At 36.8% G+C, this 26,315-nt stretch overlaps 1 protein-coding gene across 1 annotated transcript; it reads left to right on the top strand.

Moving 5' to 3' along the window:
- The first annotated feature begins 193 nt into the window (after positions 1–193).
- Positions 194–8,783, top strand: fam161a (FAM161 centrosomal protein A). The gene is made up of 8 exons (XM_055158594.1): positions 194–334; positions 2,139–2,401; positions 2,875–3,811; positions 4,249–4,493; positions 5,223–5,390; positions 6,212–6,311; positions 7,181–7,326; positions 8,271–8,783. Exons 1-8 carry the CDS (start codon positions 194–196, stop codon positions 8,563–8,565), a joined length of 2,295 nt encoding a protein of 764 aa, XP_055014569.1. The 3' UTR covers positions 8,566–8,783.
- The last annotated feature ends 17,532 nt before the right edge of the window (positions 8,784–26,315 follow it).

The raw sequence follows: 26,315 nt of genomic DNA, 5'->3' as shown, positions 1-26,315 counted from the left end.
ATATATATTTTAATTGCATGTCCCACACTTCCTGTCTCTTTACGTCACGTCCTCCCAAGCTCTCCCGTTGCTAGGTAACGCACCTGCTCCTGTTACAAACGGACGCTTATCCAGGAGCAGTGCTCCCGGAGTAAAGAAACTTTCAACATTCTCACAAAATACCATTTAAAAACACGGAAACTGCCATATAATAATGGCCAATGCGCATCGGACCAACGTTTTAGTCACGTCGTGCCTGAAGACCCCTGTAGATCCGCACACCAAGGCCCCTTTGGCTTCATACGAGCGGGAGCGAGTCCTGCCCTGCACCGACAACACGGAGTATGACCAGGAGGTACATTTTAATACAACAGCCTCCATTATTTCAAAGCGCACATTTTTAAAGACCTAAAACAACAATCCCTTAATCTAAATTACTGTAAGTCTATTATGTTTGTAGGTAATGTTACACATGTAGAGTAGGCTTAGTCCTGGTTTTATCTTCTCCCACACAGCGTACAGTGAGGGAGTGTGTGCCATGATGTGACCAGTTCTAGCAAGAACAATTCATGTTTTGATGTAGCATTTATTTATTTATGACGATGGAAATTGTAATTTCAAACTTCACTTCAAACTAAATGATTGTATATTGCATATTGTAGCTAGCTACTTTAATTGTGAATTGATGGACTAATTATCTTACAAGTATGTGTAACTAGCATCTAGATTAATTAAATGTTTAGGCTAATGTAATCTTACTCCACGGGTGTTAATTATACACAATTACATTTTAAACAGTAACAAACACATATAGTTAGGAAATGTAGGATTATTATTATTATTTTTTGGTATTTGTCTACCATCTTGTAATCAACTTAGTCAACTAAAAATACATAGCATAGGCTACCTACAAAACATTTAAAAAGCGAACCATTTCATTTTTACCAAATACACTTTAGACGTTTATGGGGGGTGAAATTTAGTTCTGTGGGCCAGCATAGTATTCATTTAGGGGAAACTTTTATATCTGAATGCACTTGGTTGTAGTAGCTTCTATAGTTTTCACTGCCTTTATATCCATTGTCCTTCGATCTTGTGTCCCTATTTGGACCAGTGACAGTTCCAGGTCAGTGTGCTTGCCAGCTGGGATTTAACCTGTTTTATTTGCTGTCTGACTATTCGTGGACTTCTTTGCGGACCAGATTACAGACGTCACTCTCAGTTTATAATCCCACAGGCTAATTCAATGTGTCAGAGGAGGTGACACAATGCATTTGAAGCAGTGTACATTTGTATTGTCTCATGCATTCATAACTCTCTAAGTAAAACAAGCGCTAAGTAAAACAAAACCATAAATAGCATTCAGAGCAAAATCACCTGATCGCATCAGCATTTGTGGTTAACATGTCATTTAAATACTTTTTTATAGTCTAGAAATCAGAAATCCTTAATTAATTTACAATTCATGTTGTCTAATTACCAGTCCTAAGATATGTGAACAGCATTTTAAAAATCATAATTTCTGAATTATACATGGGTTTATACATACATGACATTTAATGGTTTACTTTTTGAAGTATTAATTGAACTGAAATGAATAACCAGCTAATCTCACTATTACTAATGTTTTTTAGTTCATTTGATTAAATTGTGACCTGAATTATCTTGGGTTAAAAATAACTTTGAATTTTTCTTGAGGAATTGCCAAATTTAAACCTTTAGAAAACTTTATTAACCATATTTTGGTCTCAGTTTTTTTTTTTATCCCATTCAATCTTTCTCCAAATCTTGCTCAGTAGCACTGCAGGGTGTTTAGCTGTCTGACACCTGTTTGGGCAGGGGTCAGTCTGTGTTATAGACTGACTTTGTGCTCTCCATCTGTCTCCCTCACACAAACACATGTAATGAGCTTAGACCTGAGAGAACCTGCTCTGCCAGTCTACAACACTCACATTAAGAGAGAAGGGAAACAGAATTATATAGTAAAAACTACTCTAAGAAAATTAATGTACTGAATTCAAGTAATTAACTAGTATTTCCTTCTGCAGTTTTATTTTTATTTGAGCAACACTGATTGATAATTAGTTTAGTTTTTTGTTTTGTTTTTCTTTTGTAGAGTGTATTTTTGAATAAAATATACAATTGTTTTGTGTTGCCAGTTGGAGTTTGAGGACTGTGGCTCTGAGTTCTATGATGAAGATTACCTGAGGAGCAGAGGTCCTGTGGTAAATTTAAGAGCTTCGGGCGACCGCATAGACCTCAGTAAAATCTTCTTCTCAAACGAGGAGTACTACACCAAACTGGAGGAGCTGAAGAAGGCCCACCTGCGCACCATGGCCGAGCTGGAGAGCATGTACCGGAGGAAACTTCAACTCAAGTCCACTGAGCTACTGGACGGAGAGTCTACAGAGGCTGGGCACAGGTGAGGCAGCCTTGCAGACTGGGATCCTCTGTAGGTGACACTACCTTTCCCAGTATTGGAAAATACTACAATACATGTTCTAATCAATAATTTATTATTGATTATAAACATTTGTATTCGCCCATGGTCCACTATGGAACCTACCTGGATGACTAAGGGATTACACATGTATATAAGGACACATGGTAGTATAAAAGAAAATACTATGATTTAATGTTAAATACATCTGGTTTTAACCACTGACTGTGGTTACATGTGGACTTAAAATCTGATTATCCTATTTCTGGAGTGAAAAGATTGTTAAAATGACAGGAAAATCTGATGTGAGTAATCTGATTTCCATTCGATCATGATCTCTCAGTTTGCGCAAATGAGATTTTGAGGTTTGTATGTCATTTAAATAAACCAGAAATCAGATTATAATCAGGTTGTGGGTTGCATGTAAACACAGCCTCTGTCTCTTGTATGTGCAGGATTCATTGGCCCAATAGTAGTCCATTAGTTTCCCATCGTTTGAGGAAGTCCCACTCTGCAGTCGAGCTTCGGTATGGACTCTCAGACTCATCAGACGAAGATGAGGACATAGACACCAGCAACACAGACAAAGGTCTCCAATTTTCCCCAAATGACCACATCAAAAACATGTGGGTGGACTTTAAATTCTCCCCTCCAACGCGCCGGCTGTCCTCCTCCCTGCGCAGTCTATCCCTCGACCCAAACAATCCCAAAAAACATAGACACAAGAAAAGATCCAGTAAGGAGACATGGAAGCATCGCGTGACCGTACCTAAGCCATTCCATATGATGCTACGAGAAGAAGAGAGGAGAAAAAGAGGAATAAAAACCCGCTCTGAAATCGAACACGAAAATGCAGAGCTGCGAAGACAACTGGAGGAGCTCACCGAATGCCAAAGAAAGTTCAGAGCTAGTCCAGTCCCTGCTCACGTTCATCTACCTCTGTTTGAAGAGCTGCAAGAAAAAAGCGAGGAGCGAAGGAAAACTATCAGAGAAGAAAATTACCTGAAAAGTCTCCAGAAGCCTTTTAGTTTTTTAGAAAGAGAGAGGTTGAAAAAAGAGCAGAGGCAACAGCAAAAAGCAGCACAGTCCAATCAAGATAAGTTCAAGCCCTTCAAAGCAAAACCAGTGCCCAAGTCTGTGTACGCAGCGGCCACTGGGGACCAAATGAAGGAAGAACAACTTTATCGGTCTATCAAAATACATATGAGAGCTCAAGAGATGCTTTCCAGTGCTTCTATGCCGCCTTCTATGCTAGCACGTCGACTTGATCAACGCAAAACGACCAAAGACGAGGAAAAGGATTGCACTTATCAACCAAAGATCAACAAAGAGGTCCCAGATTTTGACGCCAGCTACAGACGGTTTAAGAAACACCTGGAGAAGCGTAAAGAGGTGTGCTACTCAGATCTATCTATCTGTCTGTCTGTCTCTGTCTGTGGGTGGTTATGTAATTTTCTCCCCTTTCAAAAAGACAACATTTTGTTTTAAATTGTTAATGGTAACAGTCCTAATTATTCATAATTTAGTCAGCAATTATTTATATTGTAAATTAAGATATTTTAAGTACATTATCAAACAAAAAAAATGTTCAAATATGGTGCTTCTTCATAGAGAATATTTATGTATAAAGTATATTATTGATGAAAAGCTGACAAGGTTTAATAGACATTTTAATTTAGTGATGCCACTGACTTGCCTTTTCATATGCGTTTTAGGTTCTATATAATCCGTATAATGATTCTGATTTTTAATTTTTTATAGCTGACTAGCCTTGAACAATTAGTTGATTAATCATTTCAGCACTGTCATCTATATCAATATCTGTGCAGGTGAAACCCACCACATCCTGTGAGCCATTTGAACTAAAGACCTCCCAGATCTCGTCTCATCGGGAGAGGATTCTGGCTGAGATTGAAAATGAGCAGAAGAGCCCCAGAGCTCTGCGCTGGCCCTACAGCCCAGAGCCGCCACGTCACACACCCCCCTCCAGCCTCTGCTCCTCTCTGTCCGGCAGCACCGAGCTCCTGCCCAGCAAGAGCACCAGCGCAGCCAGGAAAAGACAAGAAGCTGTCAGGTACATGTGTGTGTCCAGATCAAAGAATATTTAGGAGGGCATGAAAACACATTTAGATGCAGTCACCTTTTTAAGAAGAAAAGGAAACATAAGAACCAGAATAATATTAGACTAAAAACAATACAATTAGTATAATTAAAATGTAATTATATTTAAAACATTTTAAATGATAAAAATCTATTCGCAGGACATCCAGTCTCTATTAAAAATGACAAACAACCAAATTGACAATAAAACAAGAAATTCAGCATTAAGGTCCATAATTCTTACAGTGTGCTGTTCCACTTAAAGTTGTTTATAACAATGAGACTAACACAGATGGGGGTGAAGAGTAAACGCCTCACATTAATCTTTAACCCCTCTTTCAAAAAATGTCTGCCCCTGGCCCTGACTGATCCTGCACATCCCCACCATATATGATAAATGAAATCCACTGAGCATGGACATTTGTTTTAGTTTTAGTTGTCTACACCCCCCTCTTCACTTGTCTCATCCTTTAGGTTTTATTGTATTGTTGTAAAATTTTGCTTGGTCCTGTTGTAGTATTTAGTGTTTTCCTTCTAACCCTGGTTTGTCCTTCCCCACAGTGACATGTTGAACTCAGCTCTCCTGTACCCCCTCCCTCGCCTGTACCCCCCTGTACCATACCACTCCTCCCCCGTCCCTCCCCTCCTCTCCTCCTCCGTACGCCCCGAGCCCAGATGAAGTCATGAGTTTGTGGTTGAACAGAAAGGCATTGGAGCAGAGGAGGAGGGTGGATGCAGAGGAGGAGCAGTGGAGAGAGAAGCAGAGGCAGAGAGAGAAGAGGCTGCAGACAATGGTGGTGAAACGCGCCCAAGCCAATGACCCACATCTGTCCCTGTCCCAAACGCAGCCCAGCAAACTTAAGGAATTCAGGTACAAATATGGAAGCATGCTGAACGATGTGTGCTCAACTGAAAATGACTTGAACTTTAGTTTGTAGGAGCCAAAAGGGTCACAATGTTATGTTAGGGATAGTGGTAGTTACTTAAATATTGTACTGTACTCAGCAGTCACCAAATAGGGATGTCACAATTCTGAACATAAAGTTTATAGATTTAGACAAACTTGATTGATCCACAAGGAAAATTACTTGGACACAGTAGCTCACACATCACAATATCAAACAATCAATCAAAACTTTATTTGTGTATCACTTTTCATACATACACTTCACACACAATAGGACTATTACACAATTGCAACAATGGCAACCTCCCCAGCAATTATGAACCTAAACCTAAAGTGAATAAACAATAAAAATGGAGTGTTCAAATCAAACATAAAAATAAGATTAAAAAAAATAATATGTGGAAAAAAAGATTTAAAACTGGAAAAAGAGCAAAAACTAAAAAGAGCAAAAAATATAAATGGTGCTAAAATCCAACGCTTAGAGTGCCTTGAAGGAAAAGTGCCATATAAAAATGTGACCATTTACTTTAAGCAACAATTACCTATTAATCTTGATGTCCCTATCTCCAGCCATTTCCCCCTGAGAGATGTGCTCTCTGGCTCTTAGCTACACACTTGACAGTCATGATTCTGTGATGTCCCATATACAATAATGCATCTAGATCTCTGCACACTCTAAAATACAACTGGCTAACAAAATAATTGATATTATAAGCAATAAGTTTCAGAATAAAATAAGTAACACAATAACAGCTAATCTATGTGTTGTTATGTCAAATCTGCAGGAAAATGGAGCTTCAACGTAAAAAGGAGTACCAACAGGAGATAAAGGAGATGAGACAAAGAGTCAAGGGGAGACCACTTCTACTGGAGCAGGTGGCACAGGTAACAAACTACTGGGTCACTCTCTCACTTTCTTTATTAAATCTGGAGCACCCGATTTTCAAACAATGAAATGAGTAAGTGGGTATTTCTGACTTGTTCCTAGCTTTCACAAACCCTTTTGCACATCAGCAGTATTCACCTGCAATGAACAGTCAATCAGCCCTTATCCCAAAGTGGCACTGATACTTTGCACTGTCATCACACACATTACATGCATGTCTATGGTGAAATGTTCAGCAGTTTCCATGGTGAAACAATGCGCACATTACGAAACACTACAAAGCATTTTCAAGAGCTCTTGATCAATACTAGCGTTCATGGACACGATTAATTGAGTGTGAATGAGAAGAACTTATACTAGCTTGGTTGTGACACTAATTTTATGTTTAATTGACTTGTTAAGCAATACAGATCATCTCAAATGTCACTCCTCTCACTGTAACTGCTGCTGTCAGAGTCATCATTTTGGTCTTTAAATGTCAGTATTAACCCGCTCCTGGTGATCCTGGTGTTTATTTTTATATTTTGTCAAGAAATTAACATTACTAACAGACCAATGAGCTGCCCTCTTTTGCTGAGGTTGCTCCCACTCGCAACAAGTTCCAAATACGAAACTCAGCTTCAGATTCACCCTCATAACTGCAAGCCTCAATGAGCTTCATCTGACTGCAGCTGAACGCTATGGGTGACATCACACTGTTAATCAACTTCTTTATACAGTCTAGATAGTACACAGCGGTCTAATTTCCTAAAAGTTGCTCTTTTTCAATATACTTTATGGGGGAAGCATGTACTAATTTACAATAGAAAAGTTGAGTAATCCAGCTTTAATGTTCAGTGGACTCATGCTCTCACTGTTGTGGTTTCAGAGGAATGCTAAACAGGCTGCAGAGAAGCGCTTCACAGAGGCTCTTCAGGGCTGTGATGTGACCCAGGATTTCATCACTAAAAATGCGGCTAAGTCCACCTCCACTTCTGCTCGCAAACCCTCGTCCTCCACTGACAGCAAAGTCAGGTATTACGCTATATGTTATAATGTTGTTTTCTTATCGAAGACATACCCTGAGTTGCGTTTTGTTTCATTTACATATGTTTAACATACAAGCCCTGTGTGTTTAAACTTCTCCCAAACTGAAAACAAGTTGTGATGTTATATGGTAACGCAGGAAGTGCTCCACTGCGTTTTTAAACCCCATAAATCTTAATTCAAATCATTTGGATTATTTCAGCCCTTGAAATGCCAATCTTTACTGAACAAAAGGTAAAAGGAGCTGTTAACTTGAAAACTATCGTAAGGTAGAAACAGAGCATTCCGAGCACTGGAGATGTAGACATATTAATAATGCAGTGTTTCTCAAATATGAGTGAATTAAACAAAACACAGTCTTTGAGGCGGTAACAACATCCTAACACGGCTTAAATCTCACAAGAATTCATTTTGTTTAATATGGGGCCTTTATACACATCTGTTATATAATTACATAAAACTTACCAAACCATTGACTTGAGTGTCAGGTTATATATAAGGGTTTATTATGATAAGACTGCATCCAGAAAGAACAGAGTTTACAATGAGTATTATGCTACCCAAATAGCTGCAACTTTATCTTATTTCTAATGGCAACCATTCAAATTGAGATTTGATCAAAACTGGAACCTTAATAGATTAGTATTGACCGGTGTTGAGTACTGATTATAGATGTGGTAAATCCTTTTAGATTTCTTAGTTCAATTTCTCATTGGCACTTACTTCATGGGTTTCAGAATGAAAACTGTTGCCGTTGCAATTAACAGTTTAAACAAAATATTATATTTTTTGAAAGCTGCAAAGTCCTCAAAATGTTGCCTGTAAGAAGAAGCTGAAATCCACAAAGTATTTTCATTTTACTGTTTTAGTATAAAAGCACCTTATTTTTTCCTCTGAGGATTGATACATTCTGAGTAATCTTTTTGTTCCAGTGACAGAGATGATCCGGACATGGGGTACAAACCTGTGCACTTCAGAAAGGTCTACTTGAACGACGAGGGCGTGGAGTCAGACCCAAACGAGCCTGAAATGTCTCAAAAAGAGACAGAGGGAGAGCAGAGCGATAGAGAGAGAGAGGAGGAGAAAGATGAGGAAAGAAAGGGGAAGAGAGAAGACCAGTCAGAGGAGGATTGTCCTGCAGAATCGGATGAGAACTACTCCGATGACTACGAGCAGTATTCAGACAACAGCGGACAAGACGAGAGCAAAGAGGAGGCAAATTGTTAACAGGATAATAATAATGCTATTATACTACTACTACTACTATTACTACTACTAATACAGCATCTGACAGGAGGCAAAGAGGAAGCAAATTAATAACATGATAGTAATATAAGATAGTAATATCCCCAGAACTGAAGAAGCATCTTGGATGAGCTGCGAAACCTCTTCAACCAAACTAACTTTTGTCCAGTCGACAAATTGAATTTTCTCCTCAACATGATAGTAATATAGGTACTAAAGAGAGAAGTCAAATTACGTCTCCTATTAATTATTATCTACTATTAATGCTATTACAACTACTACTACTAGTAGTAATATTCTTTGTATATAGTACATATGTAATATATTAAATGAATAATGCATCTCAGGAAATCTGAATATCATGAAATATCATGAAAAAATTAATTTATTTATTTAAGTAGTTTAGTTCATAAAGTGCAATTTATTTAGACTACATACTTTATTGAGTGGAAACAAGTGTGGTCAAGCCTCAGTAAAACAGACATTCTGTCTGCAATGTAGTGTTAGTATACATCAAAAACAAATTTACGGTAGCTGTATTAGTTCAAATTACTACATTTGTCTGTAATGGGTTGGACAAAGTTGAATCAGAGCAGCTAGGGACACTAACATGCACATGATATATTTTTTCATGAAATTCGACTGTATGATTACAGATTGTAATTTTATGAGACACTGAAAGTATTTTTATCAACGGTGAATTCTAATGTCCACTAATATAAATAAAGGCAATTTTTGTCTGTGTTCCTGATTCTATATACATTTTTACATAAACTCTATTGGTGCATGCTACAGGTAAAGTCTCAGTCATGATCCTATTGCCACTAGATGGTAGCAGATAGTAAAACATGCAAGCGATGCTTTTTAACCACAATCACGTCTGCGTTTGATAGGATGCAAAAAACATCTTTTATTCGTATAATCATGTAAATGTATGAGGATATTTACAACACATCCATCTAATTAAAATGAACAACTTTATTATAGTTTCCATTCAACCATTAAACCGAAAAACACACGAAGACCAGACTTTATTTTAAAAATATACTTTAATACAACAGCTGCATATAAATATTAAAATATACATTATACAGGTGTACAGTACACTCACACAAAACCAAAATAATATTAGGCTTCTATTTGTACGGCACTTCTTGAAATTATTGTTATTTTTTTGTCCTATTTTCGTAATTACTGACAGAGTACATACAAGTGTTAATGCAGGTCCAAAAAAAATCTATTACAATGGTGTAGTATGTTGGTTATTGAGACAAACAGGAGTAGACTGTACAATATTTGACAAATGGCAGAGGAATGTTTTGTATTTTTCCATTTTGTTTCGACAAATAAAAGCACAGCGAGACTGTATTTTTAGACACTTTCCCAAAACAGTTTTTTTTTTTAAACATCACACTTAAAAATCACTGCTCCTGCTTTTGTCTTTTATTTAAGACAGAAACAACTGACATGGGTTTTGGTTTCAGACGCAGTTGGTGATTTCTTGATTCTCACACAAAATAAAATAAAATATTGCATTCATTTGTAAATAATTGTGTTTTAATAATAGAAAAGTCATACATTTTAGAGGGAGAATGCAGTGGTATGTAGCAATGATCTTTTAAAACGTTCCTAGTGTTTTCTAGTAGCTACCATTCCATATTGAGTAATATAATTTTCAAGTAACAGTACAGTCAGTAGTACAACTTGAGTAAAAAAAAAAAAAAAAACAGTTTTGTTTTGCAAATTTTGTGTATCTTACTATACTAAAATACTGTACTTTTTTTTTTTTTTTTAAATCATCGGAAACACCAGAAAACTGTTTAAACTAACACTAAATTTGATCTTTAAACAGTTACTCAGTCCTCAACTTGTATTTACATCAAATACTTTTAATTTTATGAATCTCTCTTTTTTATTTATACTTGTATAATGCAATTTTAAAGTAACAATACTACTAACTGAGGGCAAAATCTGTTTATTGTACTCTCCTTTGAAATTTTGACTGTATATTTTTGGGTCTTATATTCAGTATTTTTTGAAAGGGACAAAAAAGATACCAAATCCATCCACAGGGGGTCGCTAAAGGAACAATTAGTTGATTCTAACTAATAGAATAATTTACTTGGTTCAAGCTGGTCTGGGCACTAAAGCTTTATTATTGCAAGATAGGGGCAGTCATACTAAAGCCAGCCTCTAGGGGTCAGTAAAGGAACGACTTGAAAACTCAGGGACGTGGCAGTGAAATCAATCACCGCATTTACAAAGTTTTAAAGGGATAGTCCGTGATAACTGGAGAAGCAGACAGAAGCAACAACGAAGGCGCCAGTGTGTAAAGACAGTACAGCGGCAGAGTAGTTCGCCAACTCGACTTATAAACCAGTAGATCTTAAGTTTGAGTTCTTGATCATGCTTATTTGGCTGTGTCTAGGTGGTATATTGATCCCCCCCATGAAACTAACTAAACTAAACCTAAACTTATTGATCTCGATGGTGACAAGCAAGTGGCAAGTAACAGGTCAAATCTGTGCAGAGGCGAGCTCACTCACAGTAAGAATGCATATTTGTTAGCAACGAACGACCCATAATTGAATAAATGCAAGTTTAATGTCTTTCTCAATTACCTAATATTTAAAAAAAGCACATGTAACTTTTATGGATGAGTGTATGGCCCTGCTTGTCTCTATGAAAATGTTACTGTTTTGCCTGCAGTGGTCCACAGTATGGCATTAAACTTCTCCATCTTCCAAGCTCAGATGCTTCTACTGAAATAAAATGTGTGTGAGCTCGTACGAGAAATATTAATCCGCTAAAATAACACTATGCGGTAGTTTGATATACAGTTGATAGTGGAGCCATTTTAGGAGCCGGTCCTTTTGAAACTCTATTCCTGAATGGGACCAGGTCAGAGCGGTCCCACAAGTGTCGCTTTTCAAACCGGGATTATTCTACACTTCAAAGAGAGGAAGAGGGAGGGAGAGAGAGAGTGAGAGAAAGAGAGAGAGGAGTGTAGGAGAGAGAGGGAAAGAGGGAGGAAGCGAGAAGAGAAGGAGGAAGCCAGGACCATTCCACATTTCAAAGAGAGAGGAAGGAAGAGAGGAGAGAGAGGAAGAGAGGATAGGGAGGAGGAGAGAGACAGATTTTGTACAATATTTATGAATGATTTTTTTAAATATAATTACAACTTCATACTATCAGTTACATCCCAGTTTTTACTCTTACAGTTACTCAAGTAGTTTACTCAAATACTTGTTTTAATCTTATTTGAGTAATTTTGTTAAACACTACATTGTACTATACTTGTGTAACATTAGTTTAAGGCAAAAGTACTCTTGCTTAAGTACAGTTTTTGGTTACTCTACCCACATTTGTAGTATAGGCATTATCCACTTGAACTAAATTGTTAAATCCTGTATACGTATACTTGTTTGGCTGTTTGGTGGCGTTCTGGTTCATTTGTCTGAACAGAGGAAAGCATACGTCTCCTCCAGCTTCAAAGCCCTGAGCGGAGACCCAGCGTAAACAAAGAGCTCGGAGGCTGTTCGCCGTCGCCGGAAAAAAACAAATAAAGTTGTGTTTGAACATGAGATCAGGCCCAAACACAGAAACGGTTCATCACAAAGTCGCTCTGGGAGTAAGAGGGGGAGAGAGAGAAAGAGGGAGAGAAGAGAGAGGGAGGGAGAGAAAGAAAGAGGGAGAGGAGAGACGGGGGAATGAGAAAGAGAAGGAGTGGGAGAGAGAGGAAAAAGACAACTGGAAGATAATAATGTGGTCACAATGCACTGATTTTGATACCCCAATGGTGATAAAACACCCATTTTACACACAAAATATTAGTCATTTCTTTAAAGGTGCACAGTGTAACTTTACTAGTAGAGGGTGTGCCACGTGCCACCTGTAATATGACATTTAATTTATATCCATAGAAATAAGCAGGTAATTCCCCTAGGTTTCAGGTCAGATCTGGGGAGAGGCAAGCGAACTCACAATAATAATGCAAGTTTTTCAAGGTATTTTTGAGCAGTAAAAGCACCTAATGCTAATTTAGTTTAAATTTAAGAGATTTAAAGCCAGTGTGGAACATTTCAGACAAAGCAATAACATGCCTAGCCTAGAAAAGTTACATAACGCCCCTTTAAATAAAGAATAGCTGTCATGCAAATTACTTTTATGTGTTTAGTGATGACAGATTTTCTCAGTTAAAACATTAATATCAGATTTATTATCACTTTCTCTCACATCTGAGTACAGATTTTGGCAAAGTCACTGCTCTCATTCAGGGCGACTAAATTTATCTTTCCAAAGTATCCAGCCTGTTTTTCTCAACTGGGAATTTCGGTCATTACGAACATGAGGTGTATCTTGTGTTTCGGTCAGTGTAGTCACCCCACGGAGGCGGATAAACACTCTTTCTGGGAAACCAATTCAGGAATGTGGGACAAAAAAAAGAGAGAAAGAAAGACATTACTGCAGTTCCGAAAAAGCCCACCCCTCTCTATTAAAGGGAAAGACACCGAACAATGACTTCTTTATGGGATACATGACAACAATTTGCTCATAGTTAAAAATGCACGATGGAGTGGATCTGGTGGGGTATCCATGAACTACCTGCTTGTGTTCATGGAGATCTTATTACTTTGCCTGGAATGTTCCACAGTTCTTGCATTTGCTCTAAAAAATTTTAATTTTAACGCCTCACTCAGCTTGCCTCTCCACAGATCTGACATACAACTCGGCCTACATGTCAGATCCCAATGTATTTGTATGACATTTTTGAGGCGGAATAATTTTGCCCGTATATTTAAAGGGGTTTTGCTGGAGGAGAACCCCAAGGAAGCGATTGCCAGGGACAGACAATTGTTTCCAATCAGAGGTGACGGTGATGAGAACCATTGGGGAACAACTGCCTGACCATTTCAAACAGTTTCTCCGTCATGGCAGGACAAACGGTTCACTTCACTCATCGAACTAAAATCAAATACAGTACAAGTAATTCAAGAAGTCAACTTTACATAATAGGGGTCTTTAGTGTGTTGGCTGCTTTAAGGACCAGATGGTATTTTGAGAACTATAAAAAGCTGTGGAGGAACAGAATTTCATGGTGAACTTCTGTATTTGAAACTGGCATTTCCCCAGAAGCTCCACAATAAACGTTAAATTGCCAAGAGAGATGTTTTTTTTTTCTTTCCATGTAACTGGGGTTTTAGAGCGCGGACTACCAGTAAGTAAGTAACTTTTTTTAAGCATTTCACTTTGAGGAAAGCCAGAGAGCTCTCCTCACTAACCACATCTGTGACATGTTCCATTGTAAAATTTTCACATTTTACAGCGTCAAAGTTAATCACATCTGGAAACATATAGTGTGGTCCATTTTAAAAGGGGACTGAGGCAATATAAGAAAATGTTATTTTTTGAGACTGAAACAAACCGTTTTGTTTTTAATGATCATTAAATCATGACATACATATGGAAAGGGGCTAATTCTTGTCTACATGATTGATAAACTGTTTGCATATTTAAGAAAATTTTGATAAAAGGTGTAATCTTTGTTTTCCTACAGATACACATAACTTTTCTAACAGGTTGTGTTTGTGTGTGTGCATCACACCTCCACAGATCTGACCTGTAACGAGGCACTGTGGTGTCATCTGTTTGTTCCCATGGAGTTAAATTTAATGCTGTACTGTAAAGATGTAGTTGAATGACTAGTCAGTGGATGTGGATGACAGAATGTTACGTAAATATTATGTCCTTAAAAAAAATCACATGTATTTTATCATTTGAATTCATCTTTAAAACAACTTAATTTCTCTGCTATTTCACTATTTCTCTGTATGTGCCTGTACCATATAAACCTAAGTCTATGCAAAAATGTCAGGCCATAATTACCTTTTGATTTGAGAGACTGGAGACTGCACTGTGCACTTTTGCCTCATAAACACACTGTAGATAAGTGCCCCATAGAGGAACATTGTAAAAACTCAAGTTGTGCTTTGTCCCATAATGTCTCCATTATAAACATTACAACTTAACCTCAGTGAAGACTGAACTGGCTCTCTTAGCTAAAAAGGAGATATGAAAATGCTCTATGCGACTTCTCTAGAGATGTTATTACATTGCCTGTAATGTCCCAAGGTATGGCATTCAACTGAATTGTTCAAAAAACAGCATCATTTCTATGGGCAGGGATGCCTCTTCGCAGATCTGACCTATAATGTGGTCTCTGAGCGTCACTGGCTTTTCTGTGTGTAGATAAGGTTAATGCCATACTGAGGAACATTCCAGACAAAGTAATAACATCTGAAGGCCACCACCAGATGTTTTATAATAAGAAAAAAAATACATATATTATTATATAAATACAAATAGTATTACAATTTGATCTATTATTAAGGAAAACAACTGCGAATCATTATTTTTGCCATATCCTTAAAAATACTGAAACCAAGGTGTCAAATATATTTTAAAAACCTTTTAGATTGTATGACATAGGACCTCCAACTCATTATAACTCACATAGATACATGTTGTGGTCTTATACATTTGGGCTAGTGAAATGGGCTTTCCAGAGAAATAGCTTAAAAAAAGTGTTTCTAGCAATGTCTTGGAGCAGAGCCTAGAACGGATCATTGAGGAACTGAAAAATGAGAAATCAGCTGCCGACAAGCGCTTAAAGTCCCACTGAGCTCCCCTGGCTACTGTTTCCACATCAAGTTTAAGCCTGAAGGAAAATATTTGGGTTGACTTTTAGTATGTGACAAATGGAGTCTTATTTCCTGGACAGAATCACTCAAAGGAGGGCAATCGGGGCAGTGGACATATACATATTTGTCTGTGCTAAACAGTTAAAGGCAATGTTCTTATTTCTTTGAGCCAGGCAATTTTATTAGTGAGATGTATTTACCTTGACACGTTTGGGCTGATAGCTGCAAGCTATCTTCAGGATGGTCACCCATCTCTCTGATAAGTTGTCTGACTAAAAGGAAATAAGAAGTTAACTTAAAGATAAGATAAAAATTACAAAAGTAATTTAGAGACAAAGTTTAGGTTTGATTTACAATGGAGAACAAAAAACTGATGAAATGTACTGAGGACCATAGACATTTAAACCATGTTATAATCTTGTTGCCTTCTCAAAAACATACTCAGAGTTGTGTTTTGTTTCAGTCACATGTTTGTGTAATCCTTTATTATTAGTCTGTCCACATCTCTAAAGCTCAAAATGTTTTGTTCCACCTCATAAAGCGGTAGATTTCAAGTTAACCACTGCCTCTTACCTTTAGTTCAGTAGACATTGGAAATTCCAGAGCTAAAAATATCCACATGATTCTAGTGAAGGTGTATGGAGTCTAAAAACACAGTGGAGAACTTCCTGTATTGCCACATGACATCACAAGTTGAAGTGTTTTCAATTTGAGAGAAGAACTCATCTTAAATATGCATGGCTTGTGTATTAAACATGTGTGAATGAAACAAAACACAGCTCCAGGTATGTTTTGATGAGGAAACTTTATAACATGGATCAGAAAATAGCATAATATGAGCCCATTAAAAGACTTATATGTATGAAAAACAACTAAAACAAGTCCTAGATCTGATTTATGAGTAAACTAAACTCCACTGTTGTAATCGTGCATCCCCTGTGGCCAGATTGAAACTACAGCAATTAGCTGTATATCTATGCTATAATTCTTGTCTCGCCTGAATGCATACTGTTTCAAACTATTTCTGTAAAGTTATATATAGAAATTATACATTTTCTTAATGAAATATGATTGCAATATGGACATAGTTAGATCACAGTTGGTTAGCCTCTCTCATGTCTTGTTGAAGTCTGTAGGAAAATGAAAATTTGTCTTCCAGAACCTCAAGGTTGTGACCATTGAGCACCATATAGCCATTGCTCCTGTCTGTTTCACCAACCAAAGTTTATATCTGTACACAAAATTACCTCATCCTGTGTGGACTATCCCTTTAAGATGTCCCATAATTACACAGTCCCTCCAGCGCTGAGATGCAGGCACTTCAAAAACGTGTCATTTCACCACAAACTGCCCATTACCATCGGATATAGACATTTAGAACAAAACCCAGTCAGAAGTCACTGCCTACACTGTAAAAATGACTGGAATTCAGAATAATAATCTTGATACCACAAGTATTTTTTCTAGTTCTTATCTTTTTAGGTCTGGTTTCAAGTTTTTCTCTCCCTGGACCGAGTCTGAATACTGATCTGGGCTTAAAGGAACTACTATATGTATGCCTGCAGGTTTTACAGTCACAACTGAACTTGGGTTGCCAGTATTTTAGCCTGCATATAGTTTGATAGTAGTTTTATATAGTTTTTCTAAGTCTCAGTAAATGGACAGTTTATCCCTCATGTGAAAGCTCAAACCTCCAGAATTCACTCACAGAACTTCAGAGTCTGCACTAACACGGATTAATGATGTGGGTGCTGGAGTAGTGAGGATTCAAATCAGAGAAAGTCCTTTTAGGTTTAAACCAGCTGGATTTCAACACTGAAACTGGCAACGCAAATGAGAAACGCATGTGAAGCCCAAAACACCAAATTATATGTGAATAAATGGAACATCTTGTTCAGTGTTGTAATAATTAAGAATAATTCAGCACTACAATGCTATCATTAAAGGTGCATTATGTAACTTTTTGGTTGGGGTCCATCACCGTCTTGTTTCTATGGATATGTTATTGTTCTGTCTGGAATGTTCCACAGTGTGACATTAAACAGGTTTACCTTACATTTATTACATCACAGGTGGTTTTATAGCTCAAAAAACCCTAAAAAAACAGACATTCATTCTTTGAGCAGGGTCGCCTCTCCACAGATCTGACTTGTAACTTGGTCTGGTTTGGTGTCCATGAAGATAGAAAGGTTTAATACTGAACTGTGAAACGTTCCAGACAGAGCAATAACATCTCCATGAAGAAAATCCACTATTAAAGGCTAAATTTGATTAGGAGATGTCTATATCTGGGGGACACAATTTGAAATTTAGAAATCCAGATCTTACATATTTTTCCTTTAAGTATAGAGTCTGGTCTGGGCCATACTACAGAACTGAACTGCATAGAATAGATATATTTTACTTAATAAAATTACTCCCTATCAAGATTAGCATTTGAAATTCAAGTCATTCTTACCATAGAGACATTATGTTTTGCAGTGTTTTCCTTGTAATTCATTTGCATTGTTATTTTTCCACATACATTAGCACCAGAGCTATCAGAGAAGAGACAACCACATCTTTAGTTTCAAAGGTGCCATTTTGTTTTGAAGGTGCTTGGTTGCTCTTTACCACAGTGCAAAATCAAAGGGAACTATTTCTCTTGTCCGAATATATTTAGAGACCATGGACATTTTGGTCTACGACTCCAGCTAAAACACCACTGACAAAAAAGGCAAATTTTCCAAAAACGTGATGCCCATTATGTGAGCTGTGGCCATGACAAAATATGAACTTATTTGCTTTGTCTAGCTCTACAAATATGTTTTTCTCTATATCTGCAAAAAGTTAGGAAGGTGCGCTACATATTAAGACCAGGGGCAGAGCAGAGAGCAGCTAAAGCATTAAGGATATTTGTAAATAAAAATAAAGCCAAAAAAGCATGTGCATTTGACAGGTTAAATAGTATTAGTGGGTCCAAACTGAAATGTAGACGGAGTAAAAAAGTGGAAAAAAGCTATTTATAAATAAGTGAATTCACACGTTATGCGTTGGTGATTTATGGTGTTACTTCTTTTTTATGTTTTTATTGTGTGATATCAATATAATTGGTATCAAAAATGTCTGTGGAGTCGTTTTACTAGTATATGCAGTACAAGTGTTGCCATGATACAAAAAATTTTAAGTAAATTTTGATACTGAGAAAAACTTGGTACTCAATACCAGATTCTATACTACAATGAATACATAGTGGTTTTTAATACAAAATAAATAATAATAGTTGTTTCATACTAGTTCTTACATACAGTAGATTTGGATATTACTATTATTATATTATTTTATTATTATATTGCTAACTGTTCACGAAAGGCCCAATTTTACCTGCTCAAATCTAGTTTTGACTGGATTGTCTATGCTATACTGGAATTACATTTGAATTAAATAACATTTAATAACATCGTGCAGAGGAACCAATTGCAACATGAAGGTTTTTTTTGAAAAATTGATAGGCTACATCTAAATAATCTAGCCCACAACTCCGTATTAAAACAGTCTGTGCTTGGTTTAAGCTAACGTTTAAATGAATAGGCTACAGAAATAAAGTTGCATTTAGTATTTCAAATATAAGGTGCATCAATAAATAAATAAAGAGCAGTATAGTAATATTAAAAGATATGTGCAAAGTCAAGTGGATTTGTAAAATTATAAAGTATTGGAAAGAAAAATCCTATGCAGTTATAATTTCTATTTAGGCTGATTTAAGTTCATGTCTACAACGTGGTTAAAGCTTTAGAAATTTGATGATAGAAATAAACAAAAAAACACAATTTTCAATCTGATCATTACAACTTCAGTTTGGACCCGCTTGTAAGTGCTATAATTATAAATGATAACGTAAACACAAAGAATATAACAAATTGAACTCACAATTCTTAGATTTTTTTAAACTAAATAAAATCTAAATGTTTGGCAGCATAGAAGCATTGACTTTTTGGTCTTTGCGTGGTTCAGCAGTGTTGATTTTCTTTGGTCATTCTGAATTAAGGTGCATTTGGACTTTTGTTTATATGTGATGATGAAAAGTAGAAACCCCATGGGAATAATATACACTGTAAAAATGTCTGAAAATCTGAAAATGACTTGTATCCAGAATTTTGTCTTGACTGACTTGATTGCATGTATAAAGACAAATAATAAAATAAAGATCAAATATACATTTTTAATTTTCATTGAGTAGCTCTCAATAGTTTGATTCATTCATTTAAAATTTCAGTTTGAATCAATGTTTCCATCATCACCCAATAATGTAAATATTTTCAAAAAGTCTCATTAAATTGGCCATATAACAAAATCTAGTAATAATCTTTGAAGAACAACTATTCTCGTAGTCATAATACAAAATTTTTTGATAATTGTTCAAATGAGTTTTAGTTTCAATATCAAAATGAATATCGTAAATTCTAATAATTTCACAAGCCCTCTGCACAGTAACAGCTGGAGCTATGTTTCATGTCACTTCATGTCATTTCAGATGTCTATGTGACCCGTATGGTATTCAGCGAGTCTATAGGCGCCGGATAGGGAACACTGGAGCCTTTGTTTCCCATTGGACCACTCTCCTTCTTACTTCCTTATTTGAGTTTTTGTTCCTTTTTATCCTCAAATGCACTCACCGCTGCCCTCTGCTCTTTTCTCACTACAACAACCTACGCAGGGATGTCAAGATGTCACATTTTTGTCAAACATTTTCTGAGTTACCGTCATGCACTGTCAAGTATATCAATATGACTACATTTGATTTATTTATTTTGTCAGTTGACAAGCTATTTGACCAAGTTCTATAAATATGCATATAATGTAATGTTAATGATTAGATAAACACTACAGTAATCTTAAAGTGGAAAAAAGTGTGATAACTTCATAATATTTTTGTCATTTTAACCAAAGCATGTTAGAAGTTTCCACTTTTGAATCACTTTTTGTGCATAGATCTCAGTCAGGTACTCCAATGTTACATACACAACTGGGCTTAAATATAAATGGTATACATAAGAATATATAAGAACCTATTATGCTTGGTTCTCTATAAGTATGCAATTACAGTCTAACTTTGACATTTATAACAGTATTTTTTAGCAACAATGTTAAATCCTGACATCCCTGTACCTACTTTCTCTCCCCTGGCCAGCAACTACGACCAATCTTTACAAAACAGTGCAATGTCTATTCTCATATTAGGCACAATGGGGTACAGCACAGACGTTAAAGGAGTAGAGTACAACTATGTTACACCCAGGCGCACACATAAAACACGCATAACGACAAAATACAAAGATGTTAGCGTTAGCAGCAGCTCTGGCCTCGTCGTGTTTGGGGCCGAGAGAAAATAAGCCAGAGATTTTTCCTCCCGTTTTGCTGTGAAAAGATGGATGCCTCTTGAATGAACCAGGAGTTTTTACCGGTCTGGTTCAGAGGAGGGGGGAGAAGGCCAAGGTTTATCCAGCTGAAGAGTCCTCTCCCTGGGCAGGATCTTTCTGTTGGACCTGGCCTCCTGCGCTGGCAGCCAGGATCCTCTGAACAAAGTCTTTGGTCCGACCGGCGACTAGCGGGCCTGTAAAGGGTGCAGTGATGAAAGTGAATGAAACAGCATGGTCTATTATGATTGGCTTTGCAATGAATAATATTTAAAAACATCAAACGAAATCCATCTTTTCTGATGAAGGGCTCACTACTGGCATGGCTCCATGGAGCAATATGGAGCAATATGGCATTACATTTAATCTTGTATTTCAACTGCTGGTGTTTTGTGGCTAGAAGAACCTTGAACTTGTAGCTTGGTCAGTTGGCGTCGTCACCTGATTGATACATTTAATCCTGTATTGTGCAACATTTAAGGCAAATAGTAGTAATTTAGTAGTAGTATTTTATTTTCTTCAGTCTAAACTTAATAGAAACATAGGAGTGACAGTAGCTCAGTTGGTAGACTATTTGTCATCTGACCTGCAGGTTGGGAGTGCGATTCCAGCTCCCACAGATGAATGCTGCTGTTGTGTCTTTGGGCACCCATCTTGCCCTCAATGTCTGTGTACATTGATGTGTGAAAGTGTGTGTTAATGTGTGAAGTGGTTCCTTGATGTAAAGCGCTTTGAGTGCCTTGAAGTTGGAAAAGCTCTATATAAAAATGTGACCATTTACCATTGATACAAACATTTCACATAGAACTATGACCTAAAAAACGATGACAAAGGGGTTTAGACTGAAGCGAAATCCTCTGCTCTGTGTAGCCTAGCGTGCATGCTGTGACCTAACCCCCCCTGCAGCACAGATTTACCAGACTATAGTGCTCAATTTCAAGCACTACTTACTCTTTATTCCCTTTCGTGACTTCAACCACAGTAGAAAGTAGTGATGGCCACATAAGTGTCTCTGTCCCTTAACACTGTACATTTATGTCTGAACGCCTCCATTATGGTGTTATTTACCGCTGGACTGTCTGAGGATGTCTTCCAGTCTCTGCGTCATGCCCCTCTGGTCGCTCTCGTCCTCCTCGCTGCTCTCCACTCTCCTTCGTATCACTTCTTTAATCCGCAGCAGCGCGCTCAGCAGGAGCTCTGTGCATTCAAACACATTACACAAGGATATTATAGAGCAATGATACAACAGTATTAAGTCTAGACATGCACTTACAGTCAACAACGGGGCTAAACGCACACACTGAAATCAATAGGATTATGTAAGTGTTGTGTGTTGTGTTTTATAAGGATATTATATCAGGTCAAGGCTACGTTTACACTTGGACACACGTAACACCAAAATTGTCATTAAACTAGGACAGGACTGGACCATGAGTTAAACCAGGACAAAACTACGACTAAACCAGGACGAGACTAGGACTGAAACATGACTAAACCAGAAATTTAACCAAACTAAAGTACAACTAAACCAAGACTAAAACAGGACCATACCAAATCTACATCATGACTAAACAATGATCAAACCAGGACCAAACCAGGATAAATATTAGGCTCATACTAGTAGAAATGTTACTGAAAAACTTTATAAACCAATTGTGGTGCAGCGGTTAAGCGTTTGCCCATCAGCTACAGGGTTACTGGTTGGAGCTCCACCCAAGAATATAGTCCCTTTTATGGGTTGCATGCAGGTTCAAGAATTTGATTATATTCTTATTTCAGTTGGAGCTATCTAGGGTGATTTACTTATTTGAAAGAAATCTATGTTTGATTCATGTTATTTCAGGGTGCATCAGGTCCTTGTTTGAACCCACTTGAGTATTGATGTAGACCTGATTTGGCCCTTTTCTAGTCCTGTTAACCCGATTTTGAAGAGGTATGCATGCAAGTTTGAAGTACCATAGAGACTGAATTCAAATACATAGTACTCTAATTTATACGTATACCTATATATCTATGTCTGTCTTGGCTTTGATCAGCTCTCCCCTTCAATATAAAATTATGGGCTGTGGAATTAAAATGTAGCCTGTAATGTTAATCGGACTAATTAGCTACATATATTGAATAGATAAACATGCTTACATCCTGGAAGAAAAAAGAAGAGAAGGAAAAACTAAGCTAAGAAAAATATCTCTACTTCCCTTAATCTTGACTGCACAATTGCAATGTAGTCATAATGTTTTGCTTAGTCAGTTTAACTTTCAACCTGCAGGAAATTACCCATATATGGAGTCATGAGGAGGAAACAAGGAAGTTTTTGGTGTACAAGGTCAAGCACTGTGAGGGGGAGTAGACGGGTTTTTATCACATTGTGGCGACTAAAATCTGTACACACACTAACATCATGACGTTATCCTTTTTATTAGATCAGTAAAATGGTTTAAAGTTTAGATACGTGTTAAAAAGGTTAAGTGCACTCTGACTTTTCTGACTTTTTTACAAATCTGACCTGGTGGCTTCACTTGCTTTATCTTTAATAATGCCAATAACATCTCCATGAAGAGAAAGGGACAGTGGACCCTCTACCAGAAAAGTTACATTGCGAACCTTTACGATTAGGGTTTAGGTCATATTGGGTGCATTTTATTTGTAGAGCATGTACATTTCACACACACAACTCAAAGTAATTTACACAGAATGAAATCTCAAAAAAAAGTTTTTATAAATTACACATCTACAATAAATACTAAGGATATACAACAAAGACAATTAAAACTAATTATTTATGAGTAATAAGTAATTACAAATACATGTAATTTTTATTAAAAATATTAGGCTTTTTTTTCACAAGGCCAATTCACAATGTCTAAGGTTAGAATTGAAAACCCAGTGTGTGTGTGTTGGAATCAGATTCGAAATTCCTGAACTTGAATCAACAATGAAATGACCAGGAACGCCAGGAATGCACACGAGTGGAGCAGACCAGAGGCTAAAGCAGGACAGAGGCCAAAGCTGCACTGGGTCAAACGCACATAAACTGAAGTGACACTGCAGAGCACTGTACACTTTAGACCAGCTCCTCCTATTGCTGCACAATATATCGCAAATGCAATCACAATTTGAGCTGCTGTCATTTACATAACAGGATGTCCTCTGCAAAAAACAAAATAAATATTTTTTAATGGAAAAATCTTGTAAACATAGATTTGACCTCTAGGAATATGTTCTCAAATTCCTGGGATTCTTGGATTGGTTTACAGCTCATATTTCAGTCTTCTCTCAAATGTTATGCTCCTGGATGTATTTACAATGTGCACTCTGAACAGAATCCCTTTTTTTAACCAAATGTTATTGTAATCACAATATTGTAAGAAAAAATATAATAAATATAAATTGTAATATATAAATTATAATTTATTTGGCAAATCTGTAGCTATCTATAGGAGGTGCCAACAGCTGCATGACTCTGATAATATTTTCAAACGCTGAAGATTTGTTGCTTTTATTGTGTCATTTTAGATCAATATTGCAAGTTAAAATGAAATTCAAATGAATGATCCATGGGTGTCATAGATCATATTATAAATTGCCTAGATTCAGTTATGTTTTAGTGCTAAGCTTTTGCAACAATGTGCAACATCACTACAGCAAGATGATCAAACTTTTTATTAGTGAACTCATTTTATAATGATTATTTTTCTGTCAATGCATGTGTGCCAAATATGTGGCTGCATAATAGATTTTTTTTTTTTTTACCAAAGAATTCTTTAGTCAGTACCTGCCCTAATGTTTTCTGAGGGTGCCAAAACTTGCATAGCTGAAGGAAATTTTCACAGACGCAGAGAGAAGATGCCCTCAGACAAAAAGCTCCTGTGCGATGTACGAGTTAAATCAGAGCTTCGTTTGAGCCTGTTTGCATTCCTGCTTTCTTTGATCTAAACCAATATGTATTAAACCCGTGCTGAAGGTTTTGCTTTAAATTACACCAAATCCACGTTTTAATTCTACAAATATTTTAAGCAAGAAACATTTCACCATTATGTTCAACAGCAAATGAAAAGCACTGACCATATTCCTGATTGAGTCCCCACAGTTTAATTTTGTTGGCTTCGTGTTGCGCCTTCTTCTTCAGTCTGCACGCTCTGGGGAAAAAAACAAAACAAAACACGAGAAACATGAGAAAAATACCTCTTTTATTTGAAAAAGACCTGTTTATTTTTCACTCTGACCTCTCGCTAATATTTCCTCTACTACACTTTACAAATTTGTGGCGAAATTTGATTGACTGTCCTCCCACACTTCTTCTTTAGCACGGTACCGTTTGACACTCCGACTTCACTTTCGTTTTTTGGTGTTTTCGAGGTCAGAAGAAATGAATCAGTATATGCTGGTGAAATATTTATGCTATGAACCATTTTCTCAAAGCAGTGAATCAGCTCAATACAAATGAATTATACTCTAGGGTCAAAAGGATCGGAAAGGAAACCACTCTCCATTTTTCATCTCTAAAAACATTGGACCGTGGCCAGGGATGGTAGCAAATTAATATACTGGTGAGGAGGGATGTTTTGCATAACCTCACGGCTGCAAATTGGATGACATTCAAAAACGCATTGATTCATTTATACAATATCTTTACAGCGATGGAAGGAATGTAATGGGTTTTACATCTGTGAATTTCTAGGCATATACTTAAAGGTGCAGTATATAACTTTTTGGAAAAGGTTTGTATTCTTAGTTGTACTTTGATTTAAATGTTACACCATATGGCATTAAGCCTGTATATCATGTATTTGTTCAGTTAGTGAAAGATACCAGACTACATTCATACCATACTCCACAACAATTTTCTCTTATGTAACAGATAACCTTATGTCATGTCAATCACTATTTAATCTTTGCACTGTTTCTCCCTTATGACATCTTGTACAGTATATAGCTATATAGAGATATATTTGCTATATTTCTCTATTTTTATTTTTCTTGTACATATACAATTATGCCTTACTTTGACACCAGTCTCTTGCTATTTTTGCTACTTATTTAGATTTTATTATTACCATATTTTTGCTGTTTGTTATTGTAATACAGGGTGTCCCCCAAAAAATTCACATCATTTCACAGGCCAACAATTTTGGCAATTTATGTTGAAATAACTTCAAATTTTCACAGAACTTTCAGGTTGAGCCATGCCATTCACTCCCAAAGAGAAGTCATTTTGCGTCTTTCAATGTACTCGCACAGTCGTCCAAGACTGTGCAGCCTTCAATGCAAAATTTTGAAAAACTTCACCAACTGGCAAACAAATTTGAACTTGGTGCCAAAAATTTAAATAGGATTTTTATGTAGGGCTAAAAGATATGGTAGACAATCATCAACATCAGAAGGAAAGGTCGAGAAAGTTTGTGGAAAAACTCTTGCGAAGCCCTAAGAAGTCCATAAGGAGAACAAGTTTGAAAACCCAGATTCCTTGAATAATGGTTTGGCGTACAGATCTGACCTGTAACTTGGTTGCCTGGTGACTTTACCTGTTTGTTTCCATGGAGGGAGATAAGTTTAACGTCATATTGTGGAACATTTAAGGCAAACATTATCATTTCCATGGAGACAAGCAGGTAACACACCCTGCACCATAAAG

Source organism: Boleophthalmus pectinirostris, unplaced genomic scaffold (assembly GCF_026225935.1).
Source record: "Boleophthalmus pectinirostris isolate CB_2022bp ecotype Guang Dong unplaced genomic scaffold, ASM2622593v1 HiC_scaffold_22, whole genome shotgun sequence".
Taxonomy (NCBI): domain Eukaryota; kingdom Metazoa; phylum Chordata; class Actinopteri; order Gobiiformes; family Gobiidae; genus Boleophthalmus; species Boleophthalmus pectinirostris.
This window is presented reverse-complemented; position numbering and strand designations above follow the sequence as displayed.

What these genes read in the sequence shown, in the direction of transcription:
- fam161a (XM_055158594.1), top strand. Translation starts at nt 194, where the DNA reads ATGGCCAATGCGCATCGGACCAACGTTTTAGTCACGTCGTGCCTGAAG. An exon ending in TACTGGAGCAGGTGGCACAG is followed by an intron (nt 6,312 to 7,180) that starts GTAACAAACTAC and finishes TTGTGGTTTCAG; the next exon opens with AGGAATGCTAAACAGGCTGC. An exon ending in TCCACTGACAGCAAAGTCAG is followed by an intron (nt 7,327 to 8,270) that starts GTATTACGCTAT and finishes TTTTTGTTCCAG; the next exon opens with TGACAGAGATGATCCGGACA.